Source organism: Mangifera indica, chromosome 7, assembly GCF_011075055.1.
Source record: "Mangifera indica cultivar Alphonso chromosome 7, CATAS_Mindica_2.1, whole genome shotgun sequence".
NCBI lineage: Eukaryota > Viridiplantae > Streptophyta > Magnoliopsida > Sapindales > Anacardiaceae > Mangifera > Mangifera indica.
The window spans coordinates 11428124-11452294 of NC_058143.1; the positions used below are offsets into that span (position 1 = coordinate 11428124).

A 24171-nucleotide genomic window follows, 5' to 3' on the forward strand; every position below is an offset into this window, starting at 1 on the left:
AAAGTCAATTTATTAAATTAAATTGGGGTTCGAATGTATCCATATAACTTTACAAAAAAAGTAAAGTACCCCTTATAATTTTAAGAACATATAAAAACGCCCCGTTAAAAAAAATGAACAACTAAAATAACAGTGAGCTACCATTATAATTTATATCTAATCTTCTTTGAGATCCATAAGAAAAAAAAATTAAAACATAAAATAGTGTTTAAAATAATTTAATCCTAGAATATAAACTATTTAAAAATTATTTATGATTAGAAAAATCTTATAATCCTAGTTAGTAAATACTATATTAGAAAAAAATTATACGAGAATTATATAGATCTAATATAATGAATGATGGAAAGTATGTTTATAAAAATACGATGATAAAATTCAGATGTGAAAAAAATACGAAATGTATATATATAAGTTTAATATAAGATATTATCAAAAATACATTTAAAAAATGCGACAATATTAATCCTAATTTTAACACTTTTCATTAAATATCTAGTTAAAATCAGCATAATATTTCAAATTAAATTATTTAATTGACCATTAGACCTAATATAATACCAAACATAATCAATTTTTAAATTAAAGTATTGATACTTTCAAACACAAATAGCCAAGATTCAATTAAAGTATTTCATATAACATAGCTAATTAATTCTCGTAATAGTTGATTATTCTATTTTATATAAAGAAATTTAACAAAAATAAATTATTTAGATCCAATTTTTATCCTTTTTAACCGAATCATATGATGACACATATAAGTGTGTATCTATTTATATATTCAAAGTGAGTACGTATATTTTTATTGTTCTAAAATTTTTATCTTATCCAATATCATTTGTCCTAATTGAAAAGAACTTCAAGTCCTAATGATTGTGTTATAAAATAAAATTAATTAAATCGGTATATTTTTTCATTTATGATCAAGATTAGACTATTATGTCAAATGATAGGGATGAAAAAAAGATTTATGAGACCACTATTAATTAAATTTAAGTTTTTTTTACAACCAAAATAATGAAGACCGAAATCTATTACTATAAGAGTATTTCAATGTAAATTTGATAAAGTAATAGGTTTCTTATCTTTAATGGATCACTGATGTAAACTATTATTTCCAAATATCAACAAAATGATGAGATGATAATAAGAAATAGAAATAAAAAAGAAAAAATAGGAGTGTAAGAGATTTTCTAGTTTGAAAGAAAATAAGCACAACTTGTCAATGTTTAGGTTGTATTTTATGTATTTTATATATTTTAAAACCACGTTATTTTATCCTTTATAAAAAAATAAAAAATACAACAATCTATAATACAGAGATTTGTGTTTAAAACAGTAAAATATTACAGTAGCATATAAAACACGAATTTATAAGTTAGGCTTCTAATCCCATATTTTATATATATATAGAGTTAAATTTCAAAAATTAAAAAATATCATGGTTTAGTTAAACCTATGCATGTAATATGTAAATTTATTTCAAATTCATTCAATTTTAAGCATAAAACAAATTAACAAATATTATCTAAATAAAATATTAATTATACTATACTTTTTTATTCTTATCGAGCGTTAGGGTTAAACAACCTTCATTCAAACTCAAGTCCTATAACTATATAGGCAAAATATTTTTTCTAAAACCCCCTAAGGCTTGAAATCTATCTGGTCTCTGCAATTGACTTTTTAGAATGAATAATTGAATCTCATATTTACCTAAATCAATTGACTTACCTAGGGATGTATCATAATTTATGATTGTATTTGTTTCATTGGATAAAAGAAAAAATTGTAAATTAACTTATAAACAATATATATTATATATTTTATTTATTTTTAATTTAAAAACACTCAATTACATGATAATATATTATTTATATATCTAAATATGTACTCAAAATTGTGTGAACAAAGTTTTATTGACAGTAGTAATATGACTCATAACAATCACAATTTTACATTTTCATTATTTGTTGTGTTGCATAAATTTGTATAAAACATTAATTTTATGAGAGGGGTAGGGGGTATTTGGTTTATGGTATATAAAAATTACTCTGATAATCTATTTTTTTTTATAAAGATTACTTTGTTTAATTTGTCAATAATAAAAAATTTCAGTAATCTTTTATTATAATTTACCAATGGTAATGTGACAGGTAATATAGATATAATACCCCTAAACATGTACAAAAGGCATTTCAATCATTTCCTTACAGTTCGGTGCTACATTTTTTGCTCTATTTGTTGGTTATTATTGTGTGTATGTGTTCGTATATAGAGATTATATACATCCGAGTGAGCTTAGAGGGGCATTAGGGTCTTTACGCATGATCAAACGCGAAAATTTAAGTTTGGATCACTAGAACAGGTGTTCTTGTAAGGATAGCAATGAGGACGGGTGGGAAGAGGATCTCAATCCTCGTCCCTGTCCCCATTATAGGGATGACAAAGATTCCCTATCTACTTTATGTGAAGAAAAATCTCTTATCCATCCCCTCCCCATGGGAAAAAAATTCTCTCATCATACCCTCTAAACACAACATAAATATATTAAATAACAAAATTAAGTAAATTTAAAACCAATCTACTATTTCAAATATCACAAATATCATATATTAATCACTTTAATACACACAATAAAAATTTAAATAAATTTGAAAATTCTAAATAATTTAAAACTATAAATATAAGTTAGTATTTTAAATAAATATATTAATATAAATGAATGAGTAGGGGTGGGAAGGAGACACATGTATCCCCATCCCCGATTGCGGTGATTTTTTTTCATTTTTGTCCACGTCCCCCTCCCTTTCCTCTTCCCCATTTCTATTAAGGAATCCACTCTTCATTAGAGTCCAGGTCCCTCAAGTCAGACTGAAAATGTCATTTCTATGCTCTTGTGATAGACATGCTTGAGCCTACAGTTATGGAGTTAAAATATAAAGTGGGGTGTTACAATAGAAGGTAATTTCATTATCACTTTAACTTTAGGTATTTAAACATTATCAAGACAATCTTAATTTTGTTACTATTATATCATTACTTATTAATTTTTTAGAATAAAATATAATATAAAAAGTAACATGAAATATATTTTATAATAATTATACCTAACAATATTTAAATAAAATAACATACTAGTATTTTTTTATTGCCACCAATCAAATATAATAATTATTTATATATATCTATTTATACCAAATTTTATTAAATATAATAATAATTTATATTCAATAATTTTTTAAATAATCTAAATCTTTTAATTTTAATAATAAAATGTTACTTACACCAAACATGACCATGCTCATTTATTCTGACATGTAGAAATACATAATTCATCACAGATATCTTATTTTTATTTTTAGTTATCTGTTCCATGAGTTTAAATAGGACCACTATTGTTAAAAAATAAAGGCCAAAGGACTTATTTCCACCCAAAGTATATTTAAAAATCAAGTTTTTACCTTTTAATTATGAAAATCCCAAACACCTATTAATGGGGGTTAAGTTTGTTAGTTTCAAAAGTAAAATTATTATTTTATCTGTAATATTAAAAATAAATTAAAATTTAATCTCTTTTCCCCTTTAAAACCCTAAAAACTAAAATTTTCCTTTTAGTTCAAGTTTAAAAAAATGACATTTCCCCCTTAGGGTTTAGTTTTCAAACTCCGGTACCATTGTCAACGATCTTTCTCTCCCACAACTTCCTCTTCCTCTGACAATCTCTCTTCACTCAATTGGACGTCCGATCGATGTCGAATGAAGTTTAGGAGATGAAACTCTTTGTCTTCCCAGAAGAAGACGTCTAGAAAGACGAAGAACTTCATCTCATCTCTCAAGCTTTATTTGATGCATATTAGATGTCCAACTGAGTGGAGAGAAATTGTTGGAGGGAGAGACCACTAACAATGACGTCGGAGTTTGAAAACTAAACCCTAAGAGAAGAAATGTCATTTTATAAAACTTTATCTATGAGAAAAATAGTTACTTTTTAGAGTTTTGGGGGGGGGGGGGGGAAGATAAAAGTTTAAGGGATTAGTGTTCCATTAATTTTAACCGCTCATAGATGGGTAAATGAAAATTTTAAAATTAAGGAATAAAAACTTAAGATTAGAATATACTTTGGATGGAAAATAGTACTTTGGCCAAAAATAAATTATTTTATATAAGATGTACACACATCGACCAACAAGGGAATGTTTGTGTCACATTAGTCACTTGCATAATGTGTGAAGTCCCACAAGCTTATATGAAATTGTCGGTTCATGAATATATAATTTTATTATCATTTATTTTAGATAATATTATACATACAAGTAAAAAATATAAATTTGATTATAAATGATAATATATTATCATATAACTAAATAATAATTTATCTTTATTTTAAAATTATTTAATCATATAATAACTTATAATTATTTATAAAAATTTGTTCACATTCTTATTTTTCCACTAACATTGCAATATAATATTCTAATTTATAAGGAGAAACTTGCCACAAATCCAAATACAATTAATCATTGAGGTTTTGTCATGTCAATGCATATCATACAAACACTCAGTAGATAAATATATGCTAAAGGATTTATCCTCACCTAAGCTTTACTCTCTTTTTCAAATTCTCACTTTTTTATTTTTCAAAAAAAACTCTATCATATTAAAACAATTAGAAGTTTTAAAAAATAACAATTTTCTCCATAAGGGTTATTTTGCATTCTCTAGCTCATCTCCGATGGGTTCTCCCTCCAAAGGCTTTCTCTCCCTTCAGTGGTCTCTCTTTCTTTTCATCGCTCCCTCCAAATGGTCATCCAAAGTGAAAGACGAAAATAGGTAAAAAATTAAAACTAACAAACTTAATAACCCATGAGTAGGTAGAAAATGTTTTTGAAAGATTAAGTATGAGAACTTAAGGAAGAGTGACATATTTTTCTTGAACGACAAACCTCACTTAAGTCAAATTATCCCTTAAAGGTGAAATCAACTACACCTAACAAGTTAAACTTCAGCTCTAATGATTACTCTTATAATTACTGATTTAGAAAAATTAAGAGTTTGATAAACTGAACAAACTTGAATATAAATAATGATAAATCACCGTATAACTAAATTTTATTTTATTTTTAATTTAAAATTATTTAATTATATAATAATAATCTATTTTTTTCTCTCAATTTATATGTAAATAATTTTATTATAATAATCATTAAGCGAACACCGTGTTACTGTATATGTCACCTTGCATGGTAAGCGCAAATTTACACATAAGCAACATCAGATCAACGAGATAGTGCCACGTCATGTCTAACACCATGCCATCACTCCCTCAACGCATACTATAATCGCCCCCAAAATTTAAAAAATAACACGTGTAATCCAAACAAAGCGAATACAGAGATGAAGAAACTCTCTGCGAGTGGGGATACTTAGCGTCGTCCGTTTAGTGCAAAACGCGGGTGTGAAAAGAGAGATGTCTGGTTTAGATGTATGGTTGGTTGGTTTTTATTCTTTTTATTTAATTTTTCAGTTTTCTGTGGAGAGGAGAAGAGAACGCGCTCTCTCTCTCTTTTACTTTCTAATTTTTTTTTTCGCTTTCTTCCTTTGTTTCTCTCTCACATAAAAAACAAAATCAAAAAAAATTGACGCCATCAAACTCTCTTCACACAACAATAACGGTAGTTCATCCTTCGTCCTTCTTTGTTGTGGTTGCTCTGTAATTCTCTGTTTGTTCTACTTCATCTCACCATCCAGCCGTCCGTTCAATCCCTCGCCTGCAAGATTTGATTACGGAGTAAGAACAGGTGTGGTGTGGCGGAAGGAGGAGGAAGGTGAGGGAATGGAGTTGACGGTGGAGAGGAGTGGGGAGGGAGTATGTTGATGGAGGAAGAATGGAGTTTGAAACTGGAATTCCGATGTCCCGTGGCGGTGCTGTGACGGAGGGGCCGTCACTGTCGCCGTCGTTGAACCAAGGTGTGCTTGTTTAAATACGAATTGACTTTTTTTTTTCAATTGTTACAGTTCTTTTATTGGTGATGATGATTCGTTTTTCAGGTCTTAGTGGTTGTTTGTTGGTGTGAATTCTCTGTTTTGTCCCTCTGGGTCTGTTTTGTCTTTCTGATGTGTTGTACATATTGATCATCGTTTGAATTTGTTTTATGTTTGTTTTTTATAAATGTATTGTTTGTATGCAAGTCAAATTTAAATATTTGGTTTGGTTTCGTCTCATTTTGTTAATCAAACTTATATTTCTTTTCATGCAAGCATAATTTTAATGCAACATTTGTTGTTAATATTAAGTTGATGCTCGTTAATTTATTAAAATATGGTTAATTTATTTGGAAAAATGAGGAAGAGGAAGTGAATGTGTGATTTTCAAATGCATGGTGCTTGTGAGATTCGAAATGAGGAAGTTGTATTGCTTTTAGTTAAATGGTTGAAGAGTTTGGTACCCAAATTATGAAGAGTTAGAGATATTCTTTTCTAGATCATGACAATTTTGTTGTAGATTGTTATTTTTGTTGGATTCTTTTTTGACTTATTGTGCTTTTGGATTGATTAGAACTTTGACTTCAGTTCTTTTTTCTTTTTCTTCTTTCTCTATCCGTGTTGTTTCATTCATTGTCTAAATGATTTCTACTTGATTAAATTTAATATGTTCAATGTGTATAATTTCCCAAGTTCGGTCTTGTAAATGAAAGTTTCTTTGCATGGTGCCATACTTTAGTCAATAAAGGTAAAAATATGAAGTTAAGCTAGCTGTATTTTGGATCTAGGAGAGAATTAGAAAAGAAATTTGAAGAGGCTTTTTTCCAAGGTATTGCAATTAATATGTTCCCCTCTTTCTGTTTTCCCAAGACTCAATCAATATTGAACAAATGCAGAAAAGTTTGGAACTCTTGCTTTCCTAGGGGATCATACTCCTACCTTTATTCTTCATTTATGTAACTTTGAATTTTGTTTTGCCTTTTGGGGACTTCCCTTCACAATTACCGACTATATTTAGGTCTTTGGAATGAATTTGCGAGGAAATGAATTCTGAAATGATATAACCCTATTGTTGTTTGGAAAAATTTTCTCATAGATGTGTTGATTCTACTCTATTAATGTTCTTTTAGATGCTATGTGGCAAATGAACTTGAGAACAAATGAAGCAATGGAATCTGGATCCTATCCTGAGCGCCCTGGAGAGCCAGATTGTTCTTACTACATGAGCACAGGCCTTTGTAGATTTGGGGCAACATGTCGATTTAATCATCCTCCTAACCGGAAGCTGGTATAAACTGTAGCATGTTTGGACAATTCTTATTAACTCAAAGAGTTAATAATAGACAAATGAAATAATATTAATACAGTACCTGAGAGGTTCTTTGTTTTGAAGTCTTCTTCTTTTGTTAATGTATATTGTCAATGAAGGTGGTTGAATGGCTATGCACATAAATATTTGCACTATTTTATACTTAATAGACTTTTTTTTAATTATTATAGTGACTCAATATTTTTAGTGCTCATGTAGGCACGAACACATACTGACCCTGCACTTTATCATTGATTTTCTTTCCTAAGTTTACTATATCCCGCTAGGAGTTTGACATCATGGTTCATGGACTATATCATGACAGAATTTACACTTTTTTGAATTTGGATTCAATAAATTCACCAAGGTTCTTTTGACTTCCAGGCGATTGCTACCGCAAGGATTAAAGGAGAGTTCCCGGAAAGAATAGGACAACCTGAATGCCAGGCATGTAATTATTCTTCTCTTATTTGAATGAATACATTGCATTCTTCATCTCTTGCTTTGTATTACTTCATTTCTACTGAAAATAGTAAAGAGTAGAGGTTAGCCCTGTAGCAGTGTGTATGATATATTACTAAGAACCACTACATTTTATGATAGAGTCATATGCTCCCTCTTTGATGTGAGGTGCCTCTAGCGAGTGTTGCTTAATTTACCTTTTCATTGAAAACCTCACAGCAAAGAAGGATCTTTATAATCTTACTGACATGTTGATCTTGGGCTAGTTAGGTGAGTATGGCTACTGGTATTAACTTAATAATTTTGTGAAAACTATAGCTGCAGTTTTAAGTGTTCTTGGTTTGTTGTATTAGACAGTTGACCTGAAAAGATGACTGATATCACATTAACTTGATGGTGATTGATGAGATGCCTTTATGTACATCCTGGTCATGTCCCAGATTCACAATTTCTATGAAAATTTCCTTTTAAATATTAGAAATGCTGGATCTTCTTCTTGCTGGGTTTGTGTGAATATATTTTTTTACCATTGAAGTGTCATTGTTATGCTTTTGTTTGGTTTGCACTAATTTTGAGGTTAAATACTATTGTTAGGGCCTCATCTATCATATAAAAATTGTTTTAATTAATATAATGATTCTTTGGACACTAATCAAATCTTCACTAGAAACACTATTTGATTAGATTTTTTGTAAATTAAACACTGTTTAATTTATTTGGTAAAGTCTCTTATGATTGTTCAAGAGGTTCTGGTTTGCAATCCCGCTCGTAGTAGGGTTGGGGTAGTTGGGCCAAGGGGGAAACTTAAGGGGTCTTTAAATTTTTAATGGCTTTTGCTCTTGGTTTTATGGTTGCTATCTCAAGTAGAAATTTAGATAGAAGATGAAATTAGCTGAAATTGCAGTGCTTACTATATGTTGTGTGTCATATGTCAATTCTTTTTTAATGGCCCATATTTGTATATAAGAGAGATTCTTTATAATTTCTTGAACAGCATATATTGACAAGTCTACATCTGCTTTGAACTACTTTTCAGTACTACCTGAAGACAGGAACTTGCAAATTTGGAGCAACATGCAAGTTTCATCATCCTAGAGACAAGGCTGGGATTTCTGGAAGAGTCTCTTTAAATGTTTTGGGCTATCCACTTCGCCCGGTTTGGAGTCTTTATTTTCCTTTAGTTCAATAAGTAGAATTTTAATTTTATAATTTGAAATAAATGCCTAATATTTCTTTTTTGCATTCTGATATCTCTCTGTTTCACTTTTTCCTTTGCTTGCTCAATTTGAATACTGAACAAAAATTGGCGCCATCTATATGGACTGGTCTAATTTCGTAATAGTTGGGAAACATGAATCGCATCATACATCAATACATTTTACATCACTGTTCACATTAGTGGCTAGGCAGAGCTTTTTTATTTTGCTTCAAGTGAGTAAGAATCTCTCTGGATTTATTATTTTTATATGTGGATCAATATCAGATCATGTGTTAAGATTTCTTATAGTTTGACTGTCTTTTGTGACATATTATATGTTGATATATTTGTTCTTCTTAGATCAGATGTTGTCATTTATTTATTTGCTTTATTTCTATATTACTTACAGAATGAGGTTGAGTGTGCTTATTATTTGAAAACTGGACAATGCAAATTTGGAGGCACTTGTAAATACCACCATCCTCAACCAACCAACATGATGGTTTCATTGTCAGGCTCACCCGTTTATCCCACTGTTCATTCTCCAACGACTCCTGGTCAACAGTCTTATCCAGGAGGAATTACAAACTGGTCTAGAGCACCTTTCATTCCCAGCCCACGCTGGCAAGCACCTTCAAGTTATGCCCCTTTGATTTTACCTCAGGGAGTGGTTTCAGTTCCAGGTTGGAACGCGTATAGTGTAAGCTTTTTTGTACTCATTTTTTACCAAATGCTATGAATACATTAAGTATGCTTATTTACATGTGTTGACAGAGGTATTGCTGAAAGCACTTAAAAGAATCATGGTCCTTAATGTGGTTCAATAATTTCAAAATGAAAAGAAACAAAAAAAGGAAATAATTGCATGAAATTTATAGGACTTACCAAAAAAATTTGTGAAAAGACATAAAGGCTGGAAAGTTAATCATTTCTTACCTTTATTTAAATTCAACCATTTATTTTTGGATCAACTTCAATCATAAATGCCTGAATTAAGTGCAATTGGAATTTGACTCTTAAGAAATGCTTCTTCTGAGATATCAAACTAATCATTAGGTGGAGAAATTTTCCAATACATACAACCATAAGGTCGTAAGCATTGTAGTATCATGTATTGTAGATTTTGTGTGCTCTGGAGCAATTAAGAAACATGAAACTATCAAGGTTCCATGTAATTTATTTGTGTCGATGTATTAAACTGAACTACTAACTTGTACTATCTAATGGATATTGCAGTATATGTATTTTGCAGAGAAAAAACACAGCACATACAGCTTTTAGATTTTTAAAATAGTGTTTGTGTTTCATAAAGGCCTGTGTTTATTTTGCTTTTTTTTTTTTCTATTTCGTTGTTGATATGTAGCAATAAAGCTGTTGATATCCATGATTTTTTAAATTTTGGTGATGTGTGTTTTTGCTAATAAAACTTGTGTACTTTGAGATGTTGAAAACATGCTAGTGATTCTTATTCTTTAATGGTCAGCTGGGGTCAGTTTCTTCTTCTGAGAACCTACAACAAACAGTGGGAAACAATCAAATTTATGGCAGTTCACGCCAGAGTGAACCAGCAACTTCAGGGTCTTCTGGGGCATTTTCATACCGCTCTGGTTCTGTCCCTGTAGGGTATTACGCATTGCAGAGGGAGAATGTATTTCCTGAGAGACCTGGCCAGCCTGAATGCCAATTCTACATGAAGACCGGAGACTGTAAGTTTGGTGCAGTATGTAGATTCCATCATCCAAGAGAAAGACTACTTCCGGTTCCAGACTGTGTATTGAGCCCCATAGGCCTTCCATTACGTCCAGTAAGTTAAAGCAGATATCGGTTCTATCTTTGAATTTGGTAGTTCTAATTAAGGGTTTTGAAACTACTTGAGTTGGATTCTGTATCTTGCTTGCTTCATTAGAGAAGTCTCTGTTTGAGGATTTCTCTTCTATGCACTGTTATTGCCTATGGAAAATGCATAAATAACATGCAAGAGATGAAATGTATGCATTTCACCATTCAATTTATTAAGAATTGATAAGATGGTTGCAAGCAATGCTTTGCAAGTTATGCCCTCCATCCCGTCATTGATGATGCTGCTTTGTTATCTTCAACAGGGAGAGCCTCTGTGCATCTTCTATTCACGTTATGGTATATGCAAGTTTGGTCCTAGTTGCAAGTTTGACCACCCTATGGGAATTTTCACATACAATCTCTCTGCATCATCTTCAGCTGATGCTACTGCTCGGCGCTATTTGGGGTCACCAACTTTATCACCAGAAAGGCTTGTTGAAGCAGGGTCAGGAAAGCCTAGGCGACTCTCATTGTCTGAGACTAGGCAGATGTCTTCTGGTGATGATGATATTGACACAGAGGGATAGGTGGTGTCTCAACTGATGGCTGGGTACTTCCCACGATTATTTGGTTGGACAACTAAATTAATCTGTAAATTCATTTCTTGTTGATGGGGATGTACAGATTTCATATCAAGTTCATTATGTTCTTCGGATTCAGTTGACATACTCTGAATCTCATGTTGCTGCATTGTATAAAAATCTGAGATTATTGTCACATTGGTAAAAGCCAATGTGAACATTTCTTCTTTTCCAAAGCCTTTCATTCTGTTTTTTATGATTTATTTTTTGTCGAATATGTTATATAAAGCATCCTTCTGCAAGTTTATGCTGCCTCTCTGCCCTTCCAGTAATGGTCATGCAGGCCCCGGCTTCTCATAATGTTGCATTTGTTTTTGCCTGCTTTTCATAGAACTGCTGACCATTGTTGTCTTGTCGTTATCATCATTTTCTTTATTGGCTTCTTCTCTACTGCTTATTTGCCATTGCAGGTTTCTCTTATTTCCACTTCGTTTCCTGTTGTGCAAATTTTCTTCCTTCACTCCTACCTCAGAAGAATGACCTTTGTGAAAATTTCAAAGTTTGATTTATATTTTTTTATGTTTGTTCGCCTTAATAATTTTGCTAGACAGGTTTTGTCTTGCAGAAGCCTACATGGTCAACTTTTTGTTTGAACAGTATAAATTGGAGGCTAAAGAATAGAGTGGAATGATTTTTTACAGATTCACACCAGATGAATTTGCTGAAGTTCACTGAATTTGCAGATAGCACTTCTTGGTTCATCTGTAAGTGACTGACTGATCAAATGTGCATATAATGTATCTGTACTGTCTTTGTTGGACTTTGCTAGGGTTGCTTTTTTTCTTTTATGCACTCTGGTCCTTTTTTTTAATTATTTTCAGGCGGCTTGACATTGCACGAATCAGTCACAGAACTTATTCTATTCAGTAAACACATCAGATTTTGATAAAAATTCTTAAAGAAATTATTGCACGTATCACAATAACCTGAAAAATGGGATCCTTTAAAGGTCAAGTGGAGTCTGCAATTTTTGGGAACTTGGCGGAATTCTTGCTTATGCTGTACAAAGGTTTTGCATTCTTTTGCAGCCTACTTATTTTCTTTAATTGGTTTAGAAATGTTCTTTATGCCTGGATTTATTTTTATTAGAATGCATTGTGATTCATGTGCAAATACACCTTAGAGACGATAACATGCATCTAATGTTTTTAGGTGATCAAAACCTTTGTGTTTATGTTTGTGATTAGCTATCTTTTACTTTAACTTTGATAACTTCAAATCCTCTGGAGAAATGGATGGACAATATATTACCAAGATGATCAGGATCATGTATATTGTGACTTTTTAGATGCATCCCAACACTCCACCGTGTGGAGTTGTCAGACCTATTACCTTTATCATACCTCATCTTGATCATCTTTGCTAGAAAATTTTAAGGCTTCAGAGTTTAGGGAACCTTTAGCTTCCTTTCCCTTATGGCTCATTTCCAAAATTTAGTCCATAGATATTGTTTGGTTCCTTTTTTGTTCTAGGGACAAGACCATATATAATTATGTTAGTTGAATGGTCAAGCTCTACACTATCACTTGTTTCAAACATGAATCTGCAAAATGAGTTTGCCATATCTAGACTATAAAAGAAATAGAATGGTGTATTAATTTTGGATTTGTTGCTTCAATTTTTCACCTCTCATTATGATAACATGCAGCATTCACCTTTAGTTGCTCAGTAAACTTTTCTAGATTTTAGGAAAAGTCAAATAATTTTGCCCATGATTATGTTGTTAACATTTCACAACCTCACCTAAAGGCACTTTAGAAGCACTGTTTTCTTGAAGCATATCAGTATATTCTTTGAATGATTTATTTTTTATAAATTATATATAAATTGATTTGATGCAGAAAGGAGTTGGTTGGCAGCATCATTAGGGCTGGATTCGAGCCGAGCCGAGCTTGGCTCGCAGCCAGCTTGGGCTCGGCTCGGTCTATTTATGGTCGGCTCGAGTTCGGCTCGGCTCGGCTCGTTTTTCATATCAAAACGATATCGTTTTGTGTATATATATGGATTGAATCGATTTATTTTTATGAATTATCGATCGATAAATCGTTTGCTCGAACCGAGCCGAGCCGAGCTCGAGCCCGAGCTGGCTCGGCTCGAGTCCAGCCCTAAGCATCATCCACCCCCCTGAGAGATAAGAAAGTTACAAACATCCCTATTGTTTTGTTAGAGTCAATATCTGCAGCCATGGATCAATGGGGATAACAGTCTATTTTTATATCAGTCTGATTTGTTAAATGTTGAATGTTGAGGTCTAATATTAAATTATGTTCTTTAAGTTAAAATATCTGAATTCTTGCTACATGCTCTCATTATACTCGGTGGCCCCTTCTTTTTTCTGTCTAAGATTTGAAGAAAAGAGGAAAGGACCGAGCTGACGAAGGTGTTGGTTAGGGAAGGGGAGCGTGGAGGAATTGTTGATCTTTTGAAGTTGTGTAAGTCCTACCATATCTATGATTTCCTCAGCTTCTGTTTCTTTCCTGAACCTCCAACTCTCATATTAATGGTATTATATAATATTTGTTAAACTTAAATTTGGGTCCATGTAAAATTGTTGAAATTCATCACACATCAATGGGCCCATAATTTTAGGCACTAGAATCTAGATGAATGAGGTAGCTAGGCAAAACCAATTTTCTCCCCTTTTTGTCAAGCAATCTTTGAGAACTTTATCAGGGCGATGTTACCTTTTATCTAAATTTCGATAAGGTTAATTTGCAATGTTAACTCTTATTATCTGATTTGGTTAGACAATAACTTTTAATGTAAGATTTTGATTAGATTAGTTTATTGTAATGTTGACTCCCATCTGAATTATTGTTTTAGGATTTTAATTAGATTAATTAACCTCATACAAGTGTCTATAAATCATAGTGATCTTATGATGTAATGATCTCGGTGAAAGGTAAAGTTAGTTGGTATTCGACAGCGTAAGCGTCTTGTTTTCATTATATAGCCAAAGTAGTGAAAGGAGTTTTCAATATTAATTTTGAAGATTAATCTCTCTCTTTTGCCTTTGAGGGATTATTGCATATAATTGAGCTACGGTTGTTGCCTTTGTTATGGTTTTTCCAGCTAGTGGACTTGACCGACAATCACACCGTCCATCTAATTCCACAGTTGATACAAAAGCCACAAGATTTGAACAGAACGTTGGACATATTCTTGCTGGTGAAGTCAGGCTGCCCCGCACTTCCAAACGCTTCACCGCCCAAAAAATTTTAAAATGGACGAGGACAGTGGCGAACCTATGTAAGTTGAGGTCTCTTCTTATGAGAATATTCTGGCATACACATTTTGAGAGAAAAGAAAATTAAAGTAATTAATTGAAAAATGAATTTATTTATAATATTAGTGGTGTAAATGATATTAATAAAGTAATAAAACTAACATGTTATTTGATAAATGAAAGAGAAAATTGATTTTACAAACTTAAATCGAAAAAAAAAAGCTTGTAATTATTATATCTATTAATTGTTATTACTCATTCAAATTATCAATTTATTCCAATTTAATATCTAGAAAATTATTCAACTGACACAAAAAATAACTGCCTTAGGATAAATTAGGCATAATAATTAATAACCCAATTCAAATAAATAACAACTTAAAAAATATCTTAATTTTGATATTTCTCTTTAAATTTATTATATTGCTCTATATTCATACTCAATAATCAAATGGCTAATCTGAATAATGGCAAAATAGATTGATTTACATTTTTTCATCCAATGTTTGACCTTACAAAGATTATAATTATCTTTTTTTCTCTTTTCCCCTTTCTTTTTTCTTTTTTGTTCTCATTTTCTTTTTCTTCGTTAGGGCGAATCAAACCCGTTCAAGATAAGTTTGAGTCACCTCTTAAATCTGAATTTTTTTTGGAAATATTAGGCCAAGCCCATCCTTATAATCAATTCGATCTCTACCATCACTATAATCATCTTTACCATTATCTAACATCTCCATTATTTTTATCACTATCATCATATATCCCCATGTTTTGAGTTAACTTTTGGACAAATAATAATTAAAAGATCTCGATCTATGTATCGTGTTGTTAGGTTGTGTGGATGAATGTAATAAGTAAACTCAATAAACTATTTAACGAAGATAAGAAAATACTTAAGATTATAGGGGTTAATTTGTAAATTTTTAATAGACTTAACAAATGGGTAGATTGGGTTGGGTCAAAACAGCTAGGGGTCAAAATAAATCGATTTATTTGAATAGAAACATTTAAACCTATACAGATATGGATAGATCCATGGGTATCCAAATTATTTTTTTTTAATTTTAATTTTAATAATTTTTCATAAATTCTTCACTATATATTCACGAATTTATTATCTCATCTAATTACCAAGAACCATTTACAAATAATTAACGACAAACAATATTTGTTTTAAGCTCAAACAACTCTGATGATCAACTTACCATTCATTTGGTAGCGGAAAACAAAAAGGGGGAGAAAAACTAAGAACAAAAAGTAGGAAAAGCCAAATCTTTTAGATAAGATAGAAAGAAAGGAAGAAAGAAAGAAAACCTCTCACATGATAACAATTTGCTCACACAGCACTCCAAGATTTCTCAATCATTTCATTATTATTATTTTGTTTCCTCAAAATTCAGAAAAACCAGAAATTAAAAAACTCTTCATCTGAGAAATGAGAATGTGAGATCAAATGAGAACAGAAGAGAAAAGTCTTAAAATTAATAACCGAAAAGAGAAATGAGAAATGAAAAAGAAAAATTTTTGAATTGGTAGAAGAATAGTTACAGCAAAAAAATGGTTTAAACGGAGAGATGGAAGGAAGAAGATGGTGGACTTAAAACTGGTAGAAGGACGAATGACATTTGAATTGGTGAAGCTGAGAAATGAGATTCTTAGATAATCAAAAAATTAAAAAAATTTATTTTTTAAAAATAATGCAAGTTACCTCTGGGTATACTTGATCTGTCCGAAAAAACATATATTTTACGGGTATAGGCTAAAACCTTAAAATCTGTACCTGTTTTTTGGACAAGTACCTCTGGGTAGAGATGTCAATGGGCCGGGCTAGGCCAGCTCCGGCTCAACCCATTGGGCTAATGGACAGTGTCGGGCCTAAGACCCAAATAGTAACGGGCCTTCGGGTCAGGCCAGTCCATTGGAATATAAAGGCTTAAGACCCAACCCATATAATAATGGACCTTAATCGTGCCAGGCCAGGTTGGGCTTTAATCGGGCCGACGCGACCCATTTAATCAATTTTTTTTAAAAAAATTTAATTAAAATTTTTTAACATAAATTTTTTTCAATTATTAAAACCGATAACAGTATTTCGAATATTTTATTTATAATCTCTTACTTGTGGTGGAGGAATATCATAGTTATATGATGAAAAATATTATAAATTGATAACATAGTACAAATAAATTAATTTACATACGGTATAAGTTACAAAACATAAATAAAATATATCTACTATATAATATTTATCTACTCATCTACTACATTTAAATCTCTGAATTCTTCAAAAATAAATAATTATTATTTGTGAATTTATATATTTTATAATAATTTGTAATTATAAAATTAAAATAAAAATGAAATTGTAAATATAAAGAGTTATTATTTACGAATTTAGATATTTTTCGAAAAAGAGTTAATGAGATTGAAAATATAATGAAATAATTGAAATTGAGTGATTAAAAGATTTATAAATAAAAGTAAAAATAAAGGAAAATAAAATAGATTTATTAAATTTTAAAAAAAAAAAAAATTATGCAGAGGCTTCTGCCTGGCAGGGCAAAAGCAAACCAAGGCAGAAACAGAAATTTGCTTCTACTGCCTTTTGTTTTGCTTATGTCGCCCAGAAAAAAAAATTATAAACAGTATCAGGTCGGATCGGGCCGAGCCAACCCATGGGCCTAATATTAGAGCCTTAAGCCCTAGCCCGACACTGTAGAGTGTCGGACCGAACTTTATCGTGTCTGGGCTTTTTTTCGTGCTTCGGACGTGTCTACCTCTGGGTGACCTGCTTGATTTTTTAAGTCTATAAAAGGGTTTGTTTAAAAATTTCAAACCTAATTATTGATTTAAAAAAACATAATTTAATGTACAAAAAGATTTTAGGCCATAGGATTTATTCCCATGTAAAGTTTACTTTTTCCCGATATTCTCATTCATTATCTTTCAAAAACTTAAATACTCACTCATAGGTGTTTAAAGTTAATAAAATTCATTAGTTTTAACATTTTATCTTATTTTTTCTTCTAAACTCTAAAAACTAACAATTCCTCATGGACTAAAGTTTCGAAAAATTACACCCCTCTAGTGGTTTAATTTTTTAGTGAGTTTTTTTTCAACAAACATTCGCCTTCTCTGGTGCTCTCCTGGTAAAGTTTATCCCTCTCTAGCGTCATCTCTCTTTCTCAACCATTCCCCAGGGTATTGAACAACGTTGTTTGGATGAATGATTCATCCAAATGAATCATCTTCATCTAGATGAATCGTTAATCCAAAAGATGTTGTTTGGTGCACTAGGAGATGACAGGGAAAGAGAGACGACACTAGAGAGGGAAACACTTTGTCGGGAGAGCATCGAAGAAGGTGGCTATTTGCCCAAAAAAGTCATTGAAAAATTGAAACCCTATGGGGTGGAATATGTAATTTTTCAAAATTTTAGTTTAAGAGAAATTATTAATTTTTAGAGTTTATGAGAGAAAATAATATGAAATTTTATTTTTTAATATAATTGGTTAAATAATAATTTTATCCCTAAAATTAATGAATTTGATTAACTTTAACAATTTATAGTTAGATATTTAGTTTTTTGAAAGATAATGAGTGAGAACTTAGAAAAAAAAGTAAACTTTGGGTAGGAATAAATCATTTTGCCAAGATTTTAAGGTCAAATCTTGCGTGATAAAATGTAAATTACTAAAATTAGATTCGAATCGAGTCAAATTTGAGCCCACTTAAGCTCGATTTGTATGAAATCAAACTTCAGCTCAAGCTCAAATTGAGCATTTAGTTTAATTCGTTATCAAAATAATGTTATTTTAATATATATTTATCAAAACAATATCATTTTATATCAAAATTTTTAAACTCACGAGTTTGATAAACTAAATAACTTAGAGTTCAAGTTCAAAAATATTAAACTTTCAGATGCTCGAACTCACTTGAATTGAACCTGTTTCAAACTTATTCAAAATAAATTTAAACTCGATCTCAAATAAATTTAGTTCGAATCAAATCCTAAATCACCTGTGTGCTATGCAATACATTTGGGGGGTGTTTGGTTTGAGTTTTTTAAGATTACCTTGGTAATCTATCTTTTATTCATTTGTTTGGTTTGTTAGTAATAAAAGATTACAGTAATCTTTTATTACCAATACTGACGTGACAAGTAATATAAGTGGTAATCTGATTATTATCTTCACGTTAGGTATTTAAAGATTACCGATCTAATCTTGATTTTATTATAATTATATTATTATTTATTAATTTTTTGAGACAAAAAAATTTATTTTTAATTAATATGACAAATAATATAAAAAATATTTAAAAATAATTATATTTAAAGACATTTAAATAAAATAATTTACTAATAATCTTTTATTATTTTTAACCAAATATAATAATTATTTATACCTATCAAATTTTATCAAACATAATAATTATTTATACTCAATAATATTTTAAATAATTTGTTTTTAAAATAATTTTTTATTTTAATAATAAAATATTACCTAAATCAAACCCCGTTGGTGCCTTCCATAATCACATTCACACTCCAAGTTCACTCTCTCTCTTCACTTGTAGTCCAAAAAGCGCACCAACTGTTTTTACTTTTCTCCTTCATTTTCTATTTTTCCAATCAAATTATTTAAACCCCACGCACCGTCAACCAACCCAGAGACTTTAAAGACTTCAACTTTTTACTTAAACTTTTATTTATTATTTTATATTGTTTATATATCTTTAGACATCAAATCAAAAATCATATCAGAGAGACCAAAAAACCAAAGTCCAAAACCTAAAACCCAAACCCAACCCATCAACACTTTCTCACTCTCTTTTCTAAATTTCCCACTCATTCTAGCTCAAAACCATCAAAACCCACTTCTAAAGGCATCATGTCTCCTTGTACAATGCCCCTCTCTCTCTTGTTTCTCCTCATTTTAGCTGATGTGATCTCTTCCATTGAAGCAACTTCACCAACCGAAGTAAGTGTTTCTTTTTTTTTTTAAAGTTCAGATCTTTTGCCTTTTTTTGTCTTAAAGATTGAAAAATTATTGTGGGTTTATTGTGTATTGAGTGGTTTACTATTTTTGTTTCTTGATCATTTTGAGGCAAATGGGTCTTCCTTGGAGAAGAATAGAAGCCAAGAGAGGTTGATGGTGCCTCTAATGGAGGAGAAATATGTGATGATGGTGAATGAAACAAGAAGAAAGCTTAATAGTTTTCAGATATGTGCTCTTTGTACTTGCTGTGGAGGAGCTAAAGGCTTGTGTTTGGCATCTCCTTGTTGCTATGCTATAAATTGCAACATTCCAAATAGGCCTTTTGGGTTCTGTTCTTTCACTCCCAAGGCCTGTAATTGTTTTGGCTGCCATATCTAAGAAAAATCTCTTTTCACAAAAAAAAAAAAAGAAGAAGTTTTAATCTATGCTCGGAAGTGTGAAATGAGGAAGGAAGGAAGAAAGAAAGAAAGAATATCTGTTCTTGATTTGTTTGTTTATAATTTTTGTCATTATTTATTATTGTAAGTGTTGTTAGCAAGTAATATTATTGTTTTGGGATTGCTTTTAGTTTTTAGGAAAAAAAAAATAGTTATAATAATTAGAGCATTTTATGCGTATTTAGGAGGCATGGTCCTTTGTTTAAGAAGCTAATCTTTGTTTAAACATTATTTTAATGTTAGTGCTAAGAAGGGCTGTTGAGGTACTCATGACAAACATTAAGATATCTTTCTATTATTTTATTTTATTTTAATTTGTGTTTTTAATTAATATCTTCTGGTCGGTGTATTGCACATGTGCAATTAGCAACGTGTGGGGTATTTCTTTTTATTTAATATATTATTTGCACTATCCTTTTCTGAATTTCCACCAATGTTTTCCCCTGCATCCTTTACTCAATGCTTTAATTTTATTTCTTCCTACTCTTTACTCCTTGTATGCGTTGCTTGAGAATTAGAACTTTTCCTTTATATATATGATTGTGTGACATGCAATCATTATGTTTAGTGATTGAATGTATGATCCTGAATTATAAATTCAAGTACTCAGGCAAACCTCAGACTATGGAAAGATCCTTGATTTTGTGTGTGTCCCTTGTGAATTAGTATCCATTCTTGATTTGTACGATAGATTAAGTTTGAGTCTTATCGAGGCAAACTTAGATGAGTAATGTTACATGGACAAACTAGGATGGTAACATCTGATTGAGTGATTTTAAAATAAGAAAAAAGCTAAACAATCACATTACCCAATCACAAGTTTTTGTCTCAGTTTGTACAAATAAGATTGTATAATTTGTTTATATCCATAGTTTTATTCAACTTAGATAATGAGAAGATACTTGACCTGGTTAGAACTGCAGTGATAATCAGGGATGTTTCCCTTTTAGTGTCTTAGCTTTTTAGCTATTGAGGTCAAGGAGATACCTTATTTCCAAACTTCTACACCCATCTTTATGTTGATGACTTTGATACTTAAATAGATAAATGGTGCACCCACCTTCAGAGGGGTAAATGAGGGCTACAAAGAAAGGCTAGTTTTAAATTACCTTAAATGAATGAGTGCTAATTGCTGGTGTAGATCTCTTAAAGAGATGAGTTTTATAGGTTGGTTGGCTGAAGATTCATGAGAATGATATTAATGCTTTTAGCTGAAGCCAACCCATACTTGAGGTGGGCGGATATTGGATGGTAGCAATTACTTCCAGCTACTTCTTTCAAATTATAAAGTGGGAAGCTTTATAGTTCTTGAGAGACCATTAATTTGTATATCTGTATTTAGGGTTTAGCTATTGTGCTAGCTTGATAACATTATTGATGATTCAAAATTGTGAGCGTGGTATCATAACTGTTCTCAAAGTTAAGTAATGTTATTAATTCAATCCCAAATCACAATGTCTATATTCATATTCTGGTATTCTTGTTTTTAGAATGTACATTACCTTAACTTTTTCATCAAAATGGTATTGTAGTAGAACCCTGTGTGTACATTCATATTTTAAATTTGTTGTTTTAGATCATGAAAAACTGTTAGCCTGGGAGAAGTAAAATTTGAGTAGTATAATAGTGTCATTATATTATTCTTGTTTCTAATTAAAAATTTTAACAGAAGTTTGCCCATGAGTAGAAATTTAGGTTTTTAAACTATCGCGGGTGTCCTTTTGAGATTTAATTAAAACTTGGGTGGAAATAGTCTTTTACCCAATATAGAGAGACATGCCAGCAAAGTATAGAGGGCACACATCTGATCTGAGTTTGGTGCCTTGAGAAGAGTGTGTGTTGGGAATCTCATTGACCTCCTATGTGATGACAATGAGCAACAACCCATGTGAACTTCCATGGACCAATTACAATCAAAGTGTGATGTGCCCATTATTACTTCTATTTCCCTTTCTTACTTACCATGACTTATATTTCATCTCCTGTTTTTGTTACTTCTATTTCCCTTTCCTACTTACTATGACTTATATTTCATCTCTGCTTTGTCATTTATCATAAAAATCCATTTTCTCTTTAATGAATGTGACTCAAATTCTGATTAGAGAAATGAATACTACGTATAATGTTGATTTGATGATGCAGAGATTATCTTTATCATTTAGTTTGACTTGTTGAGAGTGACTTGCTTCCTAAAATTGAGGTGCAAGCTGGAATCATAAAGCTGGCATGTGATCCGTGCATGATTCTCTATAATATTGGCCCAACACAGGTAGAAAAATAGCAACAAATGAGAGATGGAGAGAGTTTGTGTGTGTGTGTGTATATATATATATTCGTTATTCACTTTCTTTTATAAAACCCATCATGTGAAAAGATGGAAAGGTCATTTTATATGAAAAATAAATTTTAAAATAAATAATAAATAATGAAATAAAAAAGAGAACAAAGCCAGTGTTTCATGTGAACCATGGTCTTACTCATACTCAAACCCTCTGTCATTGGGCATCTTCAGACCTAGGCCTCTTGAACTCACTCAACTTAATCCTGCTCACGGACTTCTCTAAACCAATACATGCCAATCTCTTTGGAGGTACTCGATCTCTCATACGACTCTCTCTTGGTTTAAATCCCTGACCAAACTAAAATTCCCAAAGACTTGAATCATTTAGATTTATTTTCAGACCACCTGAATTTCTACTCAACCTAAGAGGTCAAAAAGATACTCTAAATTTGTCTTATAATCAATTTTCAAGTTGGGCTTTGAAGATGAAAGGGTATTTTTCTGGTGATAGTGAGTTTGGACATAAGGTACAATAATCTCTATGAAGTACCTCAAGTGGGCTCACCATTGAGAGGCTGAGAACCCCGGGCTTTTGTTCAAACCTGAAGTAAAACAAAACTCATAAGACCCCAAGAATTCTAGTTCTTGTTATGGTGGTGAAAAGAAAGAATAACAGGAGAGAGCTACTGAGTCGGTGGCAATTTTACTCATTTTAGATATTTTGTGGTGGTGGGGTGTTGTTTTTATGTCGGTATGGCTTTTTCAGAACACTTGACAAGCTTCTGAGGGCAAAATGGAAAAGAAGAGTAAGTGTAGTGATATTGTTCACAAACAATAAAATTACGTGTATACATTTATAGTACAGAATTTGTGTATACAGATAATATATTATTATACGATTGAATAATTTTAAATTAAAAATAAAATAACACTTAATTATATTATAACGTATCATCTATAAATCTAAATTGTATGTGAAAAGTGTGTACATATAACATTGTTCATTGACGAAAAAGAGGGATACAATGTCCATTGAGAGGAGAGTATAATATAAGGGTGGGGCGATTGTTGTTATCTGGTTGTCATCAATTTCATTGGTGCCATCAACCTTCTGCAACAAAACCCTAAACATCACAAGGTTCCACTATTATAACGATGGCCTCTCATGCCTACACAAATGACTTTGTCTCCCAATCACAAGACCTAGCCCCCAGAATCCTCTCATCATCAACCCCTTAACAAAAACTCTCTCTTGGGCCTCCATTAGATCCTTCCTATAGTCCCACTCTTCTAATCAATAGAAGTGGATTAGGTAGAAAATAGTCATTTGGTCATCAAAATATTGTTTATAGATAACTGAAATATTTCCCATGACCATGATACCATAATGTTTGATTATCAAACCAAATTATTGGAAAGTAGTGTTACTGCCATCAGCCAACCCTTATGCTAGCCTAGCTTCATCACTCAATTAATAATTGGTGGATGATGACACTATCTTTCATATGGTAATATCACCAATTTTTGGTAAGATTATTGGAGGTTTTTCAAAGGTCAAAAGACTATTTCTCATCTAAGGTTTGTTAAAAGAGTAATGTTATATATACTTATTTTTTTTATATAATTCGTAGATATAGATGATGTGTCATTATATAATTGGATGTTATTTTATTTTTAATATAAATCACTCAATCACATTATAATACATCATCTGTGTATTAAATATGAATATACATATTTTTATTATTGTTAAAATGACAGATTTCTTTAAAAGACTTATCATCCATTTTTATTAGTGAATTTCGTTAAATGAAAAAAGTAAGAAGTTATTTTACATAGATTTTTCT

The 24171-nt window shown here is 31.2% G+C and overlaps 2 protein-coding genes across 2 annotated transcripts; both read left to right on the plus strand.

Annotated features, from left to right (window-relative positions):
* The first annotated feature begins 5520 nt into the window (after positions 1–5520).
* LOC123221113 (zinc finger CCCH domain-containing protein ZFN-like) lies at positions 5521–11553 on the plus strand. Its single transcript, XM_044643820.1, has 7 exons — positions 5521–5973; positions 7119–7276; positions 7682–7744; positions 8796–8915; positions 9367–9657; positions 10441–10761; positions 11060–11553. Exons 1-7 carry the CDS (start codon positions 5892–5894, stop codon positions 11321–11323), a joined length of 1299 nt encoding a protein of 432 aa, XP_044499755.1. The 5' UTR covers positions 5521–5891; the 3' UTR covers positions 11324–11553.
* Positions 11554–19332: 7779 nt separating this feature from the next.
* Positions 19333–20309, plus strand: LOC123220521. Its single transcript, XM_044642768.1, has 2 exons — positions 19333–19588; positions 19715–20309. Exons 1-2 carry the CDS (start codon positions 19499–19501, stop codon positions 19982–19984), a joined length of 360 nt encoding a protein of 119 aa, XP_044498703.1. The 5' UTR covers positions 19333–19498; the 3' UTR covers positions 19985–20309.
* The last annotated feature ends 3862 nt before the right edge of the window (positions 20310–24171 follow it).